At 43.8% G+C, this 22,253-nt stretch overlaps 1 protein-coding gene across 1 annotated transcript; it reads right to left on the bottom strand.

Annotated features, from left to right (window-relative positions):
• Positions 1-1,107: 1,107 nt before the first annotated feature.
• Positions 1,108-22,070, bottom strand: btaf1 (BTAF1 RNA polymerase II, B-TFIID transcription factor-associated). Its single transcript, XM_076743043.1, has 38 exons — positions 21,629-22,070; positions 20,378-20,501; positions 19,967-20,081; positions 18,546-18,689; positions 17,478-17,677; positions 16,280-16,413; positions 15,952-16,081; positions 15,742-15,810; positions 14,404-14,493; positions 14,209-14,304; positions 13,340-13,516; positions 12,945-13,085; positions 12,656-12,780; positions 12,320-12,440; positions 12,104-12,208; positions 11,785-11,934; positions 10,847-10,989; positions 10,496-10,670; positions 10,157-10,360; positions 9,468-9,888; positions 9,137-9,321; positions 8,887-9,043; positions 8,660-8,769; positions 8,321-8,522; positions 8,032-8,180; positions 7,727-7,879; positions 7,131-7,252; positions 6,445-6,612; positions 6,113-6,190; positions 5,901-6,030; positions 5,652-5,793; positions 5,415-5,545; positions 4,969-5,091; positions 4,367-4,519; positions 3,838-4,049; positions 3,546-3,705; positions 3,041-3,211; positions 1,108-2,355 (listed from the first exon to the last, which is right to left on the bottom strand). The coding sequence occupies exons 1-38, from the start codon at positions 21,640-21,642 to the stop codon at positions 2,206-2,208; spliced, it is 5,574 nt and encodes a 1,857-aa protein (XP_076599158.1). The 5' UTR covers positions 21,643-22,070; the 3' UTR covers positions 1,108-2,205.
• Between the last annotated feature and the right edge of the window lie 183 nt (positions 22,071-22,253).

The following is a 22,253-nucleotide window of genomic DNA, read 5'->3' as shown; positions in this document are numbered from 1 at the left end:
TGTGGTCTTTGGCATGGCATCCTCTCCCTCTGTCATCTCTGTCCCCTGTTAATGCACCAGATGAAAAAGCTGACCAGTACTAACTTGCATCATGCCCACGGCGACTTACTGTCTTTATATTCACACATCTGTCCTGTCAGTGCAACGGGCTCACGCTCCACATCTCAGGTGAGGCAGACAAAGCATCCACAATGATGATCAGAGGCCAGTTGCGAGCTGCTCTGGAGCTTTCCAACAGATCACAGCAGCTTCACGCAATAGTAGATGTTGAGATTCTGTGGAAGCAAAGAAAGGCTGTGAGGAAAACCCATCTGTCTGAATCTGCGTGGTTTCACTTTGAATTGATACCACTTTGAAATGCAGTATGTACATTTATCAAGCTGCAATGAAATTCACACCAAAATTCCAGATGAAACGCTCACACTTACACATCTGGACCTCAGATGATGGTCAAAGCAGACCTGTGCTGTCAGGTCACATTCTGTCAGTCACATGATCCAAGAAAGGTGAGCGCAGAAACAGGAAAAGGCCAAAACTGCATTCTCGACTGTTCGACCTGGAATTGTGAGCTTCAACAAAGAATTCAAAAGTTTGTTTCTGTTCAGTAATATTTAAACTTTAACATTAAACAGTCGTGATTCCACATGGAGACATTCAGGTGCTTATAGAATGAAAAATTGTTTTAGCCTTTATTTGCTTCCCTAAATGTTCATTTTCAGGACTTCTCGTCCATGTTGGCTTAAAAGTTGAGATTGACACTTCATTCCTGACCTTGGAAACAGAAGTAGGCAAAACAGTCTCACCACAGAGTCCGTTTAGCAGCTTTACTGGGTCAACAATGAACCCTGACCACCGACTTTAAGGCTGACAGACAAGAACTCCTATAAGTGTCACCTGCTGCTGCTGCTGCTGCTACATCCTTTTCAGAGGTTTTCCTTTGCAGTGTGTCTGCAATAAAGCATTAAATGATGCTTAAATACAGCTTGTGTCAGAATAATATTCCAGGTTCATTCAGTTCCAGTCTTAGCATCACTATTACTCTTGGATGTACAACCACACCATCTACTGGCCATCACTGTCCACATACACAGAAAACAAGACATGTAGTTCAAAGGTCTGTAGAATTTATTACAATTCCACAATCAAAAACCAAAAGCAGCAATTACAGGAATATGTACAAGTCTTATTTTTTTTCTAAAATACTTGTGGCATGTTCTCAGGTACCAGTTTCAGCTTGGCCCCGTGCTCAGTCTCTGTAATGCTGTGTCAAGTGCAGTGCTTTCCCAGCTCATTGCTGCTCCACCGCTGGAGGAGCCGGACACAACGCAGACCACGTCTCCGCAAAGCCCGTTGACGGCCTCGGGTCATGTGAACAGGCTCTCCCCGGGGCCGGCAGAAGCGATCGCCACCTGGAGGCTGGGAGTCATCTCGTCGGAGCACAAACAGCTCCTGAGCTCAGCAGTCACCGGTGTGCTATAAAAAGCCAGTACAGCGTGTTGACATCCTGTGGTTTCTCCAGCGAGCTCGTCGCTCTCGGCCTGTTTCCCTTTGTTGTACAAAAACATGTTTGTATCCATCAGTCAGAGAGGCGCTGACAGGTGTGGCTGGGTATCGCAGTCCTTTTAAGACCTTGTGATGAAGGGGGGGGGCAGATAGGAGGGAGGTGCAACTGGGTAATGGTGCTTAAAGCAGTTAACACTGTATACTCATAACAATGCAGTGTGGGAGGAGGGCGGTGGGCTGTAAAAGTAGCACCTGGTGCTGAAACTATAAAGGATTACTGTGATACACTGTATGCTTGAGAGACTACGCAGTGGAGGTGCTGCCGTTAATGGATGTAAACGGATACTGGAGATGTTTGTTGCAGATGGTGCATCATCGTCATCATACCATTATATTCTCTTAGTGGTTCTGTAGAGGGTTTGCTTTTAAATAGAGATTATGGGAAACATTGGAAGAAAATGTTTTACCGTTGTTGTGGCATGCTGTCGATCTGACAGCACTGAAAAATAGTGGAGTTCTTATTTTGGCTGTTTCACTTATTGCTTTGGGACATGTACTGTAACTACTTGCTAACAGTGACTCCTTACAGTTATCTTGTGGAAGGTGTGGGGGTGGGCTTGGGAGTGGGGCAGGTCATTGCAGCAGCAGGGCTCTCCTCAGACTCTGACCAGCAGATGGAGGCTGCGTAGGAGTCATACACTGCTACTGCAGGGAGTGCATGAAGTTGTCCAGGTCGTACTCTGTGTCGTACTGCTGCTGGTCCCATAACTCTCCCAGGCCGTCCAGCACGGACTTCATGGAGGCCTTCCCTGAGGTTGACGCCGACTGCTCATCCTTCTCACCCCTCTCGCCCTGAAACACATTCACACACTGACAGTTCAGCCAAACGTGATGCATGTTCCACAGGTACGGCGGCACAATGTGCAAGAATAGGTGTGTCTGTTGGGAATACACAGGAATGCGAGCTAGCAGGCTTTTGTCAGACGTTTCTTTCAAAGCAGACTGAAGTTGAGACATGATAAACATTCTGCTCTCATAAAAATAGTGCAGACATTACCTGAGTTTGTACACCTGGTGCCTCATCAACAAACATTCGGTTAATTAGATGATGGGTTACAGCAGCCCAGATCATTACATGTCATTAACTGTGTGACTTAGCGACTCTGCCCTATTGCTCTGAACTTCGGTGTTCTGTTCCTTAGAAGTGTTACCTCTTTTGTCTGACATCCACTGTAGCAGTCTAGGTTCAGGTGACGCAGTGTGTATGCAGTGCTGTAATAAGCTGAGTGACCCTGGCCTCATTTACACCTGCTATTAACATGTGATCTGTATCTGGACAATGACATCTGCTCCTCGGCCTTTGCTTGTACACCTGGTACTAATAAGCCCTCCTGACATCTTGATTCTGGTGTCACTGTGATTGGATCTCTACATGCAAATTAGTCAGGCGGGCCTGGCCGGGCTTGCTTAAACTGGCATGACGAGGCAGAGTCAGGTGACCTTTCAGCTTGCTCTGCGGAGGGGGCGGGTGTCTCACCTTGTCTAGAGTGAAGAGGTTGAGGAGCTGGTCTGTGCCCATGCTCTGCAGGCTGGTGTTGTCTTGGCTGATGACCGTGTTGGCGATGCTCATCTTGAATTTCTGCAGGCCCATGATCTTCTCCTCCAGTGTGCCTCGTGTGATCAGCCTGTACACGTTCACGACCCGTTTCTGCACAACACAAGCACAATGAGAGGAGTTAAGTGACTGTATTAGATGTATAGGACGGTGCCTCCCTGCCAATTTCATTTCACTTGGTTCATTCTGCATCACCGGTTTCACATAAGAGCAGCGGTGTCACACAATCCAAGGCTGTTCAACAGCCATAATTAATAATGCATTAAGGAAACACTGATGAGCAAATGACATCCTGCTGTGGGAGCCATAGAGGCACCTTGAATTCAGCATCATCTGAATGATAATCTAAATGTTATTGGGATACTCAGCCTGGGACATGGTCCATACTGTTTACACTGTCCAGTGATGTATGCTGAGTGTACAGTACCTGTCCTATCCTATGGGCACGATCCATGGCCTGCAGGTCCCTCATGGGGTTCCAGTCATGTTCCACGAACACCACAGTGTCTGCACCAGTCAGGTTCAGACCCAGACCCCCAACATGGGTGGTCAGCAGCAGCACGTCGATGGAGGGGTCATTGTTAAATCTGAGAATCAGTCAGATGAAAGCCAGGGAGGAAAAGTGGACTTTAGTGGCAGCTCACATTCACATGCACAGCCAGCACCAGACACAGATCTGAACTGAATTTCAGATTTGTTAAACAAATCAATCCACTGACCTGGACACGATGGAGTGGCGCAGGCCCGCCTGCACACTGCCGTCCAGCCGCAGGTAGGTGACGGAGGGCAGTTTGGGTTTCAGCAGGTCATGCTCCACAATATCCAGCATGCTCTTTAACTGACAGAAAATGAGCACACGATGCTGGGCCACCACTGCCTCGGTGCCCCCCTCTGATCCTCCACCACCACCGAGACCACAGTCCAACAGCAGCTGGAGAACACAAAACACAGTGTCAGTGTGAGACAGTGGACAGGTCAACAATACAGTCCAGTTCTGCAAAAGGCTGAAAGGTGGAATATCTGTGATTCCACTAAAACAATCTGACTGGTCAGAAATGTGTTCTCATGGGTTTAACAATATCTGACTATTTAAAGAAACAGGAAGTGTTTCTAGTTCGTTTCTTTGTTCATTTCCTTTCTTATGCAATCACATTACTTTCATGCCAACTTAAATTGAGCTGATTTTGGAATATGTGGTGAAATGATGTGGGTCAGTTTAATTAAAAAAGCGGTCTCACAGCACAGTACCTGTTTGAGAGCGGAGAGTTTGGGCGCATGCTGAATGTCCCGCAAGCTCGAATTTTGACTCGTCAGCTGCTCAGTGATGCGTTTGTACTCTGGGTGCTGTGGGGTCAAGACCAAGCTCGGGTGGTTACACAGCTTCCTCAGGTACTGCAGCGCCTGAAACGACGGAGAAGGAAGGGAAATATTACTGCGCGGTCAGAACGAGATGCATGTGCAAAAGATAAAGGCATAACAATTAATACTTTCACTCCTCTGAGCCTCTGATCTGTGACTCTAAAGTTTTATACAACATCAAACAGCATTCGATGAAATATTCCGATCATATACATGTGACGTGATACATAACGATCAACAGGTGGCGCTAATGCACTAAAACATACAAAGGTAGGGAAAGCTGCTAACAAGCAAACATGGATGTAAATGAGGTTGGTTTCAAAATTGGAAAGAAAATTGAATTTGAAAATGTTTTATGAAGAAGAAAACACATTCAACACTTTTATCAAGGATGTGTTTTGGTGAATGACTCAAATGTGTTAACGTAAACTTCTCCACGGGGCACTTTTAAGTATTGCTGCAGGCAGGCTGACAGTTGATGAGTTCTGCACCTGGAAGACATGGCCTGTGGCCTTCAGTTTGGGCTTTTCCTCCTCTTCTGCAGAGGGTGTGCAGATGCTGTCCTCCACGCTGGCCTTGGCTCTAGACTTTGCAAAGTCTTCATATAGCTGAACCTGCAGATAACGAGAAAGCACACCAGACTGTTACACTGAGGCCATTTCCCTGTGCAAAACAGTCACATTACTTCTAACCTAAAATGATGTGAGCATTCAACCCATTTACTATGCATTAAGCTTTCGTTGAAGGCCTTTAGCTGGCCTGCGATATCATTAGCTGCTTTTAGTCAATAGTAGAAGACAGGTTTATTATCCCAGATTATAATCTATTGGCAAGAAGAATGAAGAGAAAGTCTTTTCAATGTTAGCAGAGACAGAATAACTGGCAGCCTGCGGGTCCTGGAATTGCACATTAGATAACTGTTAGGGGCCACAGGTACCTGTAGAGGACTCAGGTTGCAGTAATAGTCCTGAATTATTTTAGGAGGAAGGTCCTGGAGGACATCCTCCTTCATCCTCCTCAGGAGGAAGGGTAGCACCTGTCTATGTAGGGCCTCCATCGCCAAGACCCCTGAAGGAAGGAGACATCGATATTAAGCACAGTTAATGTCCTAATTTTAATAAGCCTCTTCACAGAAATGGGGCATTAAGAAAGGTAATACTCAGAGCCGACTCACCTGCCTCCTGCTCCCGTGAGGAACTTTTGGCGTCACGGCTGGCCAGGATTGGTTTTCCGTAGCGAGCAGCAAACTGGCGTTCTGTTCCAAGGAAGCCCGGCATGAGGAAGTCAAACAATGACCACAGCTCCAGGACATTGTTCTGGGGGGCAGAATGGGAAAATATTCATCCTCTGACTAGTAAAGATACAATGACTGAAGAACAATTTCAAGGGCCAAATCTATCTGGTGGTCAAGCTGGCATCTCACCTGAATGGGCGTTCCTGACAGGATGACTCGGAAGTTGGCAGCCAACTGTTTAATGGCTTTGGAGAGTTTGGTTTTCCCATTCTTGATGACATGACCCTCATCAAGGATGCAGTAATTAAATTTTATATGTCTAAAGAATAAGAAAGAAATTCAAAAAGTTCAAAACTGAGCAGCTAAAACACGAAGATATTAAGAACGAGAATGACACTCACCTAAAAAAGTCGATGTCATTCCTTACAACATCGTAAGAGGCTACTATGAGATTGTGTTTTTTCACTTGGTGTTGCAACCTGGAAAAGTAAAAAAGTAAAAGTTTGTTTTGGTTAAGGATGTAAATGAGACAGACCACATGCATTAGTGTAAAACTCTGTATACCAGCATGTATCATTTAATAACCAATTCAAGCCAACACTAAAAAAAGAAGGCCTTGTTCCACCGTGCTTATTCAGTTCAGAAAATCCAAAGACCCTTCAGACGAGGACATAAATCATCCTCTGCATGCTGACTGGCTTTTCGCCTTGCAATAAGCCTGACTAAGCTTTACCGCATTCGTTCTGTAGGAGGCCCAGTGTAGTGCAGCGGGTTGAGGTACTCTTTGGTGCAGAACTTGCCAACTTCGTCCACCCAGTGACCAGTCAGTGTGGGCGGACACACCACCAGAGAGGGCATGGGGCTGCAGTCTGCAGCCTTAGTCTTGGCGTATTCCTGTGCCCTGAATAGACAAACATACAAGTTGACTTAACCAGCACTTCAAACATAAAAAGTGTTTTTAGGAACAAGGATCAAAAGTGCATCAACACGAGGACAAACCACTGCTGTCACACCTTCCCTCTCCTATTGCAGTTATAAATAAAAATCATCTTACACAAGATCTTTTTATTACTTTTCTGAGGAAAGAGCAAGCCTGAAGGCTTGACAAGTATTTCAATCCTTTCTGTGATTCAGTAATAGCATATTAATATCTGACATTGATTACATAAACAAGCATATAAACAAGTGATAAAATGGAGAATATATTTGTGCATGTATTTTACTATTTAATTGTTAATGCTTTTTACAAGTCATACAGACATCAAGTTGCTATAAAGGGAATAACCATATGAGTGATGTTGCTTCTGAATGGTGCAATATATGGTGTTAAGTGACAGAGGAGGGGGGAGTCACTGTGCCAATGCTGCAGAGCTTAAAGTCACACCACATCACATCAGTAATGGTGCTGTTTGGACTCACCTGAGGTAGTGATCTCCTGCCAGAATGCAGATGGACTGCAGCGTCTTGCCGAGGCCCATGTCATCGCACAGGATGCCGTGCAGCTTGTATTTGTTCAGGAAGGACAGCCAGTTCACCCCGTCCTGCAAGACGACACAGAGACACACTGAAAATACTAACACTAAAGTCTGCTCACCAAGTGACATTTTTCCACCTCAGTCAGTTATGGTTGAGTGGTTACTACCATTACCAGTAATAATGGTAGTAGCCTTTAGACTGGATCTCTGCACTGCTTCATTAAAGAGATAGATGGCAGTTCTCAGCAGACCTGCCAGCGTAATCATATTTCTAGAAGGAACCTGCAAATATATCCCATCTCCATTCGACAGCTTCAAATTTACTGTCAAAAAAACGTTTTGTCAGTGTCTGTTTTTACAGCCCATAGCATTTAAGCCAAACATCATTCCTGAATGTGGCAGAAATATGATCAGACTGCAGGCGAAGAGGCAGCTCAGGCAGAAGACACTGAAGTGCTCAAAGAGTTGTTTAAATGTGTCAAATACACAGATTGGGCACCCTTCGCAGAGGTGCAGTGGACCCTGAGAACTGACGCTCACCTGCTGGTACTTCCTGAGCTCAGCCTTAATGGGCACAGGGATCTTGTAGTTCTCCAATTTTCGGCCATCAAGTAGCTGCTCCAGGAAGTGGCGCTCTCTGGCCTTCTGGCGGATCAGGTCGGCGGACATGGCTGGAGGGTCTGGTATACCTGCCTGGTAGACAGGAGGAAAAAAAAAAACTTTTGAAACAAAACACAGCATAATCACATTGTGTTATCGGTGCAATAACAAGTTAATTTAATTGATTTGCAGAGATCCGCAACTTCGCATCACAACATTTTGACCTTCTGTTAGTGTGCCCCTACCTCGAGAGGCAACAGGCGGATGAGTGTGGCAAAGCACTGTGTGGCCATGAAACGAATGCTATCACTGGGGTCACTCATACGGCCCAGCACTGGTACTACAAGCAGAACGATGTATGGCACAATGTCCACATCCAGCTGTTCCATGACACCTGCAGGATGTTAGTCAAGGACAGTACTGCACAGAAATAACAGTAATAACTACAAGGCCCATGCTTTAATCCTGAACAACTTAGACACGACATCATCAAATATCATCATTGCAAATAAATTACGTGTGTGTGAAGGATACAGGCCAAAGCCTCGATGGCGCCCTCCTGTTTGGTGCAGTCATCAATAGCAGCTAACCAGGGGAGTACAGATTCTAGGAAGTTGTTCATGGTCTCCAGCATGGCTATCTTACTGAGCACGCCCACACAGCGTGCTGCCATGTGACGCACCGCTGTGTACGGGTGCTGCAGGCACGTGAACAAATGGTTTAGGTGCTCCAGTAGCTAGAAAACAGACACAGAAAATAATCAACAGAAATGTACTTTTTGAGACAGAGCCTTTGATGTCCAAGGAACAATTAGAATTATGATCAGTGATTGGACTTTAGGAGTCAGGACTCTTGGTGGATCATCAGTCTTACCAAAGGTTTGAGTTCAGCAGCCATGGATCCAGCCATGATTTCCAGCACTTGTAGAGAATTGACCAGTTCCTGAGCTGCACTGTCCCCCCTCTCCAGCTGGATCTGCCTATCTAGAACGCCGAGAGACACACAGAGATTCAGAGTACTGAAATGTGAAATCCTGGATGATACTGGGTGGTTACCTACATCAATCAAACATTAAAATGTGATCAACCCAGTCGGCATACCAATGCACTGCTTTTCAGTCACCGCTGCTCTCAGGGGTCCCACTGTGTTCTCCCATAGGTATGGCAGAGACTTGGTGAGGTCTGCACCAAAGTGCCTGGAAATCGTTGTTAGGGAGAACTCTGCCCCTCGTCTCTGAATAAGAAATGGCTTCTTGCTCTAAGAATGAACAAATCGTATAAAAGGGTAAACACAATCTGCTGTCATTACAAGCTAAATGTGAGGGAAATGTACTTTAGAAGCTCTCTGTACCTCATCATTATCAGTACTGATGGTGCTGCCAGGAGGAAGCTCTGTGGTGGGGGGTTTCGGGGCTTTCGGGGCTGGCCCCCTCTTACTGGTGATGGCAAACGCTGCCCTTTGGTGACGGTACAGGGTGATGATGCCTCGGGTTTTGTTGACCATGTGATGCATGCCATCTTTTTCCACCCCACTGCCTAAATGGCATGTGAAATGATAGAGAAATCTGGTTAATAGCATGTTAGCGAGCACTTCTTCAGTGTCAATACACGATCACTGAAGGGCTGCTGTTCTACTTTTCATTCTACAAACACAGAAAAAGAAAGACATTAAGCTGTGGAACCTTTGGCATTTTCCTGTGTGGGTGGAACAGGGCAAGCAGATGAGGGTGTGGCCGCGGAGTCCACACAGGCTGAGGCACAGAGGTTTTTGATGATCTTGGGGTTGGGGCACGGCGAGCGTACGGCACACTGCTGCAGCAGCTTGGCTATAAAAGAAGCAGCATATCCCTGGATCAGGGTGTTCTCCTCCCGTTTGATGGCCTCCATCAGAGGCCTGACCAGTGGGTTGAGCTTGTCAGGAAGCGCCTGCAGGTTAATCACTGCACAGGCTGTGAACATGTGGACACGCAGATGCAGCTGCTGCCATTCTGTGCTGGTCTCCATCACTGTCGCTTGAGCCTGCTGTCGTTTACTGTCCAGTGCCTGCCACTGTTTGGACTTCCTGTTCAGATCCACTGTTGACTCTGTGAAGATGGAGGTTACCTAGGGAACAAGCAGGGGGGAGAATGGGTGACTAGAAAAAATGGTCATGACAATAGCGGCCAAATGCCTTGAAAGTCTTAAAGGGCATCATAATGAAGAACCAATCAAAATAAAAGGCCATCAGTTCGTACACAGTTAGTTACTGACACGGGGTCACTCATTACAAGATGCAATGTGTGGGTTAACATGATATCTTCATGTCAATTTATTTAGATGGGCTTCATTCAGATTACAGTTTTTCTGTTCTTATGTGTGAGGCTGAACCTACCAGTTCGCTGGCTTGATCAATGGTGAAAACGCTACAATTGAGGCGGTCTTGCAGGTCTATGTTGGAGTCAGCTAGCAGTGCAATGAGCTGCTTGCACTCGTTCTGCATGCGTGTGAAGGGGATGGCAATCTCATCATAGTACAAGTGCTCTGACAGAATGGCCAGAAGACGGGGATGCACCATGTTCGACACCACCTGACAATCCTGGGAGAGACAGACCGAAAAGTGAATTGATGTATTCGGCCTGTGAATGCCTGGCTCTGTTATGCTCACATCTGAAAAAGTGTCTGATCTTGATGATTCCACAACAGGAAAAAACTCTTTGTCTGAGCTTTTCACCTTCTGCAGTGCAGCCCACTCGCAGAGCACCAGAGCCACAGCTATGCGTTGCAGGGCGGATTTGGAGTTGAGGTGGAAGAGCAAGAGTTGGCCTAAAGACTCGGCTGGTCGGATCTCCTGAGATGCAGCGTTGAGCTGAGGGTCACAGATACACCTACACAGAGCCCCCAGCAATCTGGATCATAGAGATACAAAGAGAGCAGGGAAGCTGTCAGAACTGCTGGCATTTTTATCTGCTATTTATTGACAATTTATCTTTCACTTCTCCTTTTTTTATTTCTTGAGAGAAAGTCTCAAGTCTCAAGGTCAAGACTGCTAACTTTTCCTTCTAATGCAACACTCAAAACTTACCTGGCAGCCATGAGGCGAGCACGAACCACTACATAGTCTCTTGTCATTGGGTCGTCTGTCACCGTCTCCGCACCTGCTATGTACTCCTGGACCGTTTCCTTCACCTGATTGGTCCCTTGACGTGCCTTTGCACCAGCTTTATCCTGTTGCATCGACACAACATTCATTGTTAGAGTACAAATGAACTAATAAAGAAAACAACTCCACATGAATTTCATGCGGCATTATAAATGTCACTGTGGGTGTGCAACGTAACAGCAGCTTGTAGCAATCACTGAATTACAACATTTGCCTCTTTCTCTGCTTCAAATACATGCTGAATCAATTTGGTGTATGCAAAGTGAAGCTGCTCCCATTTCAAACTTGCATTTACTCTCACTCATCGTTGAGCCACATGTCATTAAACGTGCTGTTGTTAAGTTAGCTATTGGGTTGAATGCGGCTTCTCTATTTCCTTCACCAGACTGTTCAGGTTGCCAAAGCTCCTCTGGCTCAAACACTGCAGCCAGGACTGTAAGATTCATTTGTTATCTTCACCCTGTGTGTTAGTCTGTCGCCTAGCAACCTCAGTGAGGCTCTGTTTTGTGAAGTGTTGAAGGCACTTGCATCATTTGCATGAACTTGTCGATGTAATTTGCAAAAGAAACGCAACCATCCAGAGTCATTTCATACTGACCTTTAAGATTTCTCAAGTTATTTGATATTTTGTGTTCTATCAGTGTCTATGTGTTGCATGGTGTATATAACATATATAGCTATTTATACATTGGGAAAATAAAAACTGACCTTGAAATTAGTTTTCCAGATTACTGGCTAAAATTGCTACCAACTAGCAGCTCAGTTTTCATTTGAGAAGAAAACAACTACACAGCTGAGAACAGAACAATATTGGATTTCTTTTTCTTCAGTCTTATTTAGTTCTGAATTAAGTTTACAACCTTGGAGCGGGCTTTCACTTCTAGCAGCATGTTCAGGTCTATGGGAATGTGTGAGGCCTGCATCATGAGACAGAGCCAGGCACCCATCCATGGACAGCTGGCTGCTACCACGTACTGCTGGGGGGCCTGAGACAGCAGCTCCATCCACACCTGCACAGTGACACAAATCAACAAATGAAGGCCAAATCCAAAAGCTCATTTGAACACAAGGAAAGACAAGTTAGGTTTATCCAACTATATAAAAATATATACATATGATGGGAACTGGAAGAAATGAGTATCATGTCCACGTGATCACACCGTGGGTCATGCAACAAACCTTTTGGATCAGTTCAAGGATTTCCTCATTGCTCTCAAGTATGCAGGACTGGAAAATGTGCCGGAGCATATCTTGTAGGATGGGGTTGATCCACATTGCACAGCTCTGAAGAACAAAAAAAACACACTGCCTTACTGGGCGCCATATGTTAGCCAGCATTAAAGCCAGGGACTTAAAAAAAGCTTGTGTTATCCAATTCCTCTTAGCCAAATTTACCTGGTCAGCTTTAGACAGCAGCGTGAAAAGGGTTTCCAGTGCTGCCCGTCTTACTGATGATATAGTGTGTCTCAAGAACGGCCAAACCCGGGGGACCAGGACTGTTAACGACTGCTGCATGCTGGAGCAGAAAAGAATGTGGGTCAATATAAATACACAGGAAAGGGCAATGCAAGAGTACAAAAAATACAATTATAACTTATTACAATGTTATACATTGTATTGTCTCTTCTACATATGCTGTATTGAGAGTCAGCTAATGTTACGATATGATAGGATATAAATTCACAGCACATTGTCACTTTAGAGTCTGACATAAGGCTCCCTGAGACCGACCTGCACTGTCGGACCTGCGGGTAGGTGAGCAGGGAGGAAAGTAATGTCATGATGCTGTTGGTGGAAGCAGTGAGGTCGTCGAGGTCCAAAAGAGCATCCCATAGTGTGTTCACAATGAAGGGTACCTGGGAGAGACACACAGAGTGTAGTCACAAAACAACTAAATGAGCACCTCCAAAATGAGGACAATGTGAAAAATGACATGGTTTGTGTTGAAGTGACAGACTTCAAGACAAACTAAGACTCAATCAAGATACATTGTTAAAAGCAGTACTATTGCCTCTCTAACCTTGCTGGGCAGTAACTGTACCAAGCCCTCCACCACAGGAATGAGGGCTGAGGCTGCCACGGCCCTGACATCATCATCTAGGTCCTGCAGGCCTATAGTGACGGCAGGGAGCACCCGGGGCAGAAGAAGAGAGATCAGGTCCTGGGACACATAGGAAAGACAGATGAAGGTGAGCATAGACGTATGGGCATGAGATCACAAAGAATGGCCTTTGCAGTGACATCTCTCCACAAGCAGCACATTGCATATGCTTGCAGACCCCAAACTGTCCATGCATATATCCTCCCACCCTCACAACTTATGCTCATGAGCATATGGCGCTCAAATTGAATACACTGTACAGCCCTGCAATGCTTATTTAAGAGCTCATTGTACACACACAGACCAGGTGGTACCTGTCGGACAGCCAGGGCGTACTTGATCCCGAGCAGGCCTCCATGACGAGCCTCCCACTGGTCTTCTTTCAGCAGCTTCAGCAGGACGTCGACTGTCATGGAAACACCAGTTTCATTCATGTGGCGAAGGGCCACACCAAGTGTCTGGGCACACGTCTCCCTGACCGGAGCCACCACCTGTCAGAGGGGGAGGATATAGGATAAGTGCAACAACACAAGGGGAAAACAACAGTCAAGCATTCAAACCAATACAAGGTCAATTGAGATTAGTTCCTCCTGTTTGGTTGACCTTAATTCTTAAAGCTGAAGGCTGTGTTGTCTTACATTATTCTGGTTGATGTTTATTTTGTCACACCTTTCATGTGGCAAGAAGTAGAGCCAATGATTCACAAGGAAATGTAACACACCAGCGACTTTTGGTAGAAGATTTTTGTGTTGCCACACTGATGGAGGAAAAATCCAGAGCCACTTTATCTACAGTGGAACAGTCATACTAAGCATCAGAACAGTCAACACACAATTGTTTAATTTAGGAGAGGCAAGTGTGAAGGCCAAAACCCACAGATTTACACAAATATACTGTAGGATCCTTTTATTTAGGCGCTATAAAAAAATGCCACTGAGGACGTACCTGCAGATATAAATATATTGAGACATTGAACAGTAAAAACATTAGAAGGCCAGTTACATATTTTCTTAATAAATAACCATGTGAACAAAGTAAATCAGCATCATTTCTTACATGACCTTTACTAAACTGCATGTCTTATCATCTGGTACAGGCATCTCCACCATAAAAAGTCAGTCAGTTAACTTTTAGTGTGTTTAAACATTCTGTTCAGGAGGAAAAAAAAAAAAAAAAGATCTACCTCATCAGATACAAAATCTCCAAAGCGGTCAAGAGCAAAGACACAGAGCAGCCGGATGACCAGGTCCTCTATCCACTCCTGATGCTGCCGTAACATCTAATCCAAGATGTCAGACAGTTTGGGTCATGTTTAATTCTCACAGAAATGTTTAAAGATAAAAAAAAAAAAAAAACACAAGACAAGGCTATGATGTACCTGTTCAGCAGTGCTTCCCACCAGCTTCCCGCCCCCAGCACCATGGGACTTGAGTATTTCTCTAAGACCTGTGCCTGCACCATGACGAACCTGTAAACAACCACATATAATATGATTATATTTTCTCACAGTTATTTCAGTAACAGTAGGATGCCCTTGCCTTCCAGTATTGATGGGGTTTCTGGGTCTGAAAATATTCCTGAACATTATATGGACATTCTGACTGTTGAGAGTGAGGAGCTTTATGTTGGTGATGTTGCGAATAATGATGGTGTGGCTATACAACCTGGTGAAGTGTGTTATGCCATTGAGAAATTGGTAGAGCATGTGGCAAATATCAGCAGACCATCTGAAGCACGCCTGTTTATCTGGATTCTTAATGTATGGCATCCTACCTGACTCTATGTTCTCTGTCTTGTCAGTGCCAGTAAAACATCCAGCATTGAAAATTACAGACCATTGGCTCTGGCTAGCGTACTTTCCAAAGTACTGGAACAAATTCTCTTGGCCCAGTGGGGTCTGACAAGGTGGGATACTATCACCTGTTCTCTTCAGTCTGTATATGGATGATGTTTATGATAAGATTAAAAAAAATGTAAGATTGGGTGTATGGAGGGGTCTTATTAACCATCTGATTAGTGCTGATGACTTTAAAGCGACTGCTCAGAGTCTGCTCAAGTTACGGCGTTACATTAAATTTGACTCTAAAAAGAAGAGTTGTCATAATTGCTAAAACCAAGCAGGATGAGAAGCAAAATCAATAATGTGCAGCGAGTGTGTATGCACTAGCAAATACGCTGACAGGCAAATTTCATATGTGTACAGATGATCTTAAAACAGTCCTTTTAGAGCCCACTGTACTCTTCACAGCCCACATGTGGTGCAGATACAGTAAAGCAAAAATGAAAATGCTTCAGGTGCCGTTTAATAATGCATTTATAGTCTTGTTCAAGCTCCCAAGTGAACAAAGTGTGAGCCATACATTTGTGACTAACAATGTCCCCACCTTTCATGTTGTATTGAGGAATATTATGAACAAATTCACGCGTCAATTAACGGATTCCAAAAACGGAAATGGACTTTATTGTAATCATGCATTTACCATCTTTAACTTAACTTAAAAAAGGCTCCATAAATAGTTGGTTTGACCAGATCACTGTACATCAAAAGGTCTGTCAATCCATTTGAGAGTGACAGGTTCCAATCCTGAAATTGTCTTGATGTCAGCAACCATTTGCTTAAAAACAGATCACAGTACCTTTAAAGTCAGCCCACCCCCTCATGCTCAAATGTGTACTATCAGCTAAAGCATGTCATTTAAAAATGCTTTGTTTTTACCTCCCATGAAGGATTGAAGAGGTCATTGCACAGCTCCTCACAGAAGCTCTCCAGGGGCCACTCGTGTATCTAAAGACAAAGCAATGAGAAACCCTTCCATCATTAACAAACGTGAACCGTTTTAATATTGTTATTTAAACCTTTTACGGTGAATAAATGGTTCAGGACTTGAAATCGATGACTTATTAAACTGAATGATTGATTCCTTACCTCCTCTAAAAGACTGGCGTTATCTGGAACGTTGTCAATTAAGACTTTATGGTCTGTTGCCGGTTGGTCAATAACTACATTGGTGGTTTTCCTTCGTTTCTCTTCAGGTTCACCCTCAAAACTGTCATTACTAAAGAGCAGAGAGATCACAAAGTGAATCACTGTCATCACAACCAATCAAAACTTTACATATAAAGGCTAAGATCTGTCAAGATGACATCTGTGAAATCGATGTATAATTTTGGTAAAGACATTTCTACTTGGGTACAAATAACAGCAATGATCTTCTGGGCATGTTACAGGTTCACAGTATACGTAATAATCTTACCTCTTTTCATTTGGATCCATGTCTCTGGACCTTTGTTTGGCCACTAGCTTGGCCATCCTCTTAGCCTTATTCTTCTGGCGACTGCTCATGCCCGGCCGGAACTCTGAGTCAATCAACTCAGCAGCCTGAATGGCCTGAAAACAAAGCAGTGGAGCTGATCATTCATTTAAAAGATGCACTGAACACAGACATGATCAGCTGTAGACCAGATTACTGAATGAATCACTGAACAAATTCTCTTGTTCACAGCATTATGAATCTCCAACAACTGCATATTGCTGCAAGGATATGTAACCTCCTATTCCAACAGTGGTTCTCCAAGGTTGTTGCATTCTCCCTGCCTATTCATGTTCATTGTTTTATACTGTGTAGGAACTCTGGCAGGAACAGACCATCAGTGAAGGGAGCCCCATACTCCATACTACCATTTCAATAGCAGCTACCAATGCAACAACAAACATGACTATCATGTCATGTCATATCATATAATTCTTAAATACAGATCGTGGAGAAATACAAAAAGCGTGTTTATTATACTGAATTTCAACAAAGACAATACAGACATTCCCTGCCTTCAACTAACTTGAAATATGTACAGAACCTCACATGAGATAAGACACACAGGCTTGGATGACATGAAGATCAGACAGCATTACCCAACACTAAAACTGGAAACACAGGAAACATCAAGGTGTGATTCATAAGAAGCAAAGAAAGACAAAAGAATGATTCACAAGAAGCTTGTCAAGACAAAGAGGACAGCTGAATGTGTATCAAGGTATTAAAACCTGAACAGACATCCCGTTTAGACAAGCTTTCCTGCGGCAATGCAAAGAAGTGTGATGACAAAAAGTGAGTGGTAAGGCACTGCTCAGCTCCACAGCAGCAGCCTGTTACTGTGAAACAAGTTATAGCCCATCTGCCTTCCTTCACTTCATTCAACTTAGCCAGGTAAGTCAGGCCATGACCTTAAGCCACAGAGTCTCACCACTGGGCAACAACTCAACTGCTGACAGAAGCAGTGAAAACAGGTGCCCACTTCCTCCCTCATGCTTCTAATTATCTTCAAACTCTTTTTCAACTTTATAGTTCATCCAAGACTACAACTTACAGTAAGAGCCTTGGTGAAGCAAAGGACACAAAGTGCATGCTCAAAGGTCAGCTCAATCACAGCTAAGAGGCTAAAAATGAGACCCACCACATGGTTGCGGGAGCTGGATCCAGCTGTGGCTTTGCTTCCATGGGCTCGAAGCCCGCTGGTTTGGCAGGTATAGTCTAGGTCCTCGTCGTTGAACAGCTCCTCTGTGTCCATGCCGATAGCAGCACCCATGTCCAGACCCAACTTCTTCTGAAGAAGCTTTCTCTGACGGGCCAGGCGTTCCTTTGGGTCCATCTCACCTGACAACAAGTGACAGGAAGTCGGGGGAAAACTTAAGATTGCCTATAGGGCAAGTGCATTGTATCTGTGCGAGGAATATTGATTATGTATGTAAACAACAGGATATCATTTTGGAGCTAAATGCAGCTAGACTGCAAAATGACTAGTGCTTGGGCCACAAAAACAGGAACGTTATCAAAAATATTTCAGAAAATAACCAAGAACTTTCTCATTCAACAAACCTCAGCAGTACAGGGACTTTGTGTGAGAAGTGAAATCAGATCACAGAGAAGCAACAACTGATATAACAACTGACTGACAGGAAGTTGAAATTCAAATGACCATCAAAATGTAATGACGAGCAGTTTTCCCTATTCAAATAGCATTCAAATTCATGGCAAAGTAGCCATGCTGCTAGTGTGGCATATGTATTAGCATCAGAATCAACCTGATATCAGTGGTGAAGTTGCAGTGGTCTAGTTTCAGTAATAACCATTTTTCACAACACAAGTGTGCGATTTCAGGAAAAAGGAATACATTTAGCACACAAACTGTTGTTTAGCAAACAGTTATTATGACAGGATCTGTTTCATCAAGTCAAAAGAACAGGCCGGAAAGTAAAAATCTTCCAATTGGCTCAAAAACAAAAAGGATCAAAACAGAAACCTGTCCAGTGGTAAGTGTCCCAAAAAGACTCGGCAATAACCAAGACCCTCCTCCTCTTACACTCATGGCTCAGATTAGTTACAACTTTCTTTTCCACTGGTTACAATTTACATGGAGAATTAACACAATGCGACAATGTATAATTCCCCACCTGTGTGTATGTAGGAAGTAACAGTGTGGAGGTTACAGTAACTATATATAAATATAAAATCTAAAAAAAACCTGTTTTGTCATCCTGCAGCTCAAACTCTACACCAGCAGATCCCAGCAGGGAGGCCCCGTGTTTGAGTAGGCGGGAGATGTCAAAGTGGTAGAAAGTCAACCGGTCACAAGAGGAGTCCTCTGGAGACAAGTCTTCACAAGACTCTGCAAGAAACACAGAGTTTCATCACTGCACATTTGTCCCTTTAACTACTTAATGAATGTGAGGTAATGCACACAATAATGATTTTCATCAAGAACAAGCCCGTCTTTCCCACCCTTTAAAACAGTTTGCAGTCTGAGGTCTTACATCGCTGTGTGAACAGGAAAACCTATGCTTTTCCAAAAACACGATGCATGTCTTGACTGCTGCTGTTGGTTAATGAGCAGCAGAAAAGCTTCTGAAGCACTCATCTTACACAGATCACACAACACACCTTGGTTAACATAGTAGTTATGAGCCATGATTAAATCACTATTTCATAATCCTTCAGTCAAGTGACAAACACTAATTAAAAACATGTCACCTACAAATTGTGTGTTTGTGTGTTAGGCGACCATGGCAAGTACATAAGGCAATATAGCAAGGACTAACATGCTGACATAAAGGAATAACTGGCCTATGCCTCGCAAAGGGTGCATTATTACAACATTTTTGTGATGGCTGTAACGGTTCATTTTATTGTTTGTGAATCACAGGAGAGAACATTGACCATTTACCTATTGCTCTGGTGTACGCATCTCAGTGTGACCTGAGTCTGAACAAGAAAACCTGCATGTTATCAGGTAGCACTGTATCAAAATTGAGGCTGATTTTTCAAAGATTTTGTGCCACTAAATGAACGCCAAAGTTCCCTTTAATATCTATTAACTGCCAGGTAAGCAGAGTTTGTAATGTGAGTGGCACTAATGAATCACATTTGAGTCGGCTTCGGTTGCATGCATTTTAACAGTCCGTGTGGACAGCAAAAGAGGGCGAACACATTGGTCGAAACGCAATCTCAGAAACCATCAGCTATCGTCTGACAATGACTCTGCTTTGTATAAGTTTTTTCTTAAGTTATCTGCATTCATATGCAGATATCACTTTTAAGAGATTAGCCAAAATGTCAAGTTGCTGTTAACTTTAAAAGGCAAGTTGCTAATCGGACTGTAAACAACGACCAGTGCACAGAAGAGGAAGTCTTGACCCAGATATCCAATTATTCATTATCCAAAATCCACTGGCTACACCCGCAGCCCTGAAACATTGGCTGTTGTGCCCAGAGGCTGAACGGTCATCAGACAATAGTCGAAAGGTTCCCAGATTGGATAAACAGTGATGCTGAAGGACTCAACAAAGTTGGAAATCATTTCACAAAAACAACTGCAAATGCAGGGTTTAATGTGGCACACATGCCTCAGCTTATCATTATTACTAATGAACAAGCTGAAACGCTCACCTTCTTTAGGCTTGGGGGTTGGGTCCCACTCAGGAATATTCTTCACAATGGCCTCTACAGCTTGGCCTGCTGCTATTCGAGTGTCCCAGTTGGGACTCCTTAGGTAGGTCAAGACCTTGTCATTGACAAAATAGATTTAATTTACTACACATACAAATTAAATTCAAACTGTTTGACATACAAATCAACTTAAAGCAACAGGTAAAATGACCAACACGGAACAGAATATGTGCCCTTGCATTCTGTCCCTTTGTCATGCCATTAAGGCGGTTTGTTACAGATGCAAGGTCACATACAAAATTAAACCCAGGAGCTAATGTGGGAAAGACAGCTCAGACCTGAGAGTAAGATTTACCAAACTGACATTAGTCTTTCATGATCCTCCGTTAAATGTTGAGCTATCAAACACACCTTTGAGAGGAGATTATTGAGTTCATGTGGGTGGAGTTTCACCACTTCTCCAAGCTGCTGGGCTGCTGCTTTCCTGGTTACTGGTGTTGTTCCCGTGTCGAGCAGGATAAACAAACGGTCAAGTCTGAAGACGAGTTAGAAAAAACAACACAAGGTCAACATAAATATTACAGATTGTGCACAGCAGTAAACAAACAACGTTCTGGTTCCTCTTCTCCATTTTTGGTGCTTTATAGCTTAAGGACCACCTCTAAAGCTCTAAGTACCGCTACCCTTACATGAAGACCAGAATATATTAGCTAAAGCTTTGTTTGTGCACATTAATGATTTTTGTATTTTCTCATTGAACTCTAATAGCGTCTAAAAACTCTAAAATGTTTCACAATGTCACTCATTACAGCAAATACTCTAAAGGCACGACACTGACATTTATTTGAATGGATAAAAACCATTGTGTATTATCAATTTGCACCAAGGTAACCTTTAATGATCCTGGTCTTTCACTGATGTCATTAGCGGTCTATTAATAAAGCAGAGAGGATAGGATAAGTACGGGGCGTGAACACAGGTACCACTAATACTTCAGCTGAACTGCAGAGTCTACTTTGCCCATGCAACAGAGGACCAGTGGCACCACGTGGAATTATCATAACAATCACAAAGGAGAGCATTAAGTACATTTCAAAACAATCTTACCACAATACTGTCGCATTTTTAAAGTGATGTTAAAGATGACAGGGTGCAAACTCTTAAATCTGACAAGCTTGAGTGCTGACGTTTGCACTGACTAAATGGTGTCACTAACCAGTGTCCTGTTCGTGATGCAAAAAAAATAATAACGTTAGCTGACAGGTAGCCAATGGGGGCATGTCGTGTTTGCAAACTGTTTGTTCTGACACAACTTCATCATCACTCAAGTTCACCTTTAACGTCAAATTACTTAATGGTCCAGCATCAGCAGGGGGCTGTGAAACATCAAAACGTGAATTTTATTTGAACTGGTGTTTCGCACCTGCAGTGAACATCTGTCCACATTGAGTTATGAGTCCATTCCGGCGCCGGCCTGTAAACCTTTACCACGAACAGTGACTTACATCATAACGTTACACTGTGTTAGCTTGCAGGCTAACGTTGGTCGGCCGACGCCATGCCATTCTTTGCCAAATCAAAAGCTAGCAGGTGTTAGCAGGTTAGCTAGCTAATTGTTAAGGAAAATATAAAAGAGTAACGATGAGGATAAGCCAGTCTTACCTTGATACAGCCATGGTCGATTACTGTATGACCTTTCAAGTCCCACATTCAACAGGCAACCAGTAATTTGTGTCTTTTCCCTCTCTGCTGGTTAACGTTTCCAATGCGGCAGATAACAGTAGATGAAGTCATTAGCTAGTTAGCAGCTAAGGCTAGCTAGCTGAGGCCCAGGCTGTGCGCTCCTGACCACCCCAACTCTGTCTACCGAAGAGAGTGAGTTCACGACCAATTCATGGCTTCAAAGTTGTCACTCTTGTCTCTTCGGTATCTTCTCTCACAAAATATCGCCAAGTATCACACGCATATCAATCTGTAGCTAAAGTTACCCTTCAGAACTCTCTGCGGATAAATATTTTAACCTCGTCAGATGTAAAGAGTTATTTTGTTGCACGCTGAGGGGAAGCCAGACGACTGTTTTTATATGAGGAGCCATCTTGCATTTATTCCTTCCTCCATAGCAGGCGGGGGCTGATTGGTTGGGAGCATCGGGGAGAGCCAATCAAAATGCACGTTAAAAGAGGATGCGCATGGACAGAAAAAAAAAAACCAACATGACTTTTTTTTTTCTTCATTTTTTGCTACATAGTTGCATCCTACGTGGCTGCACTTTATCTAAAACATAAAA

This window comes from Chaetodon auriga, chromosome 11 (genome assembly GCF_051107435.1).
Source record: "Chaetodon auriga isolate fChaAug3 chromosome 11, fChaAug3.hap1, whole genome shotgun sequence".
Lineage (NCBI taxonomy): Eukaryota > Metazoa > Chordata > Actinopteri > Chaetodontiformes > Chaetodontidae > Chaetodon > Chaetodon auriga.
The sequence above is the reverse complement of the archived record's forward strand: the minus strand, read 5'-3'. Positions and strand labels throughout refer to the sequence as shown.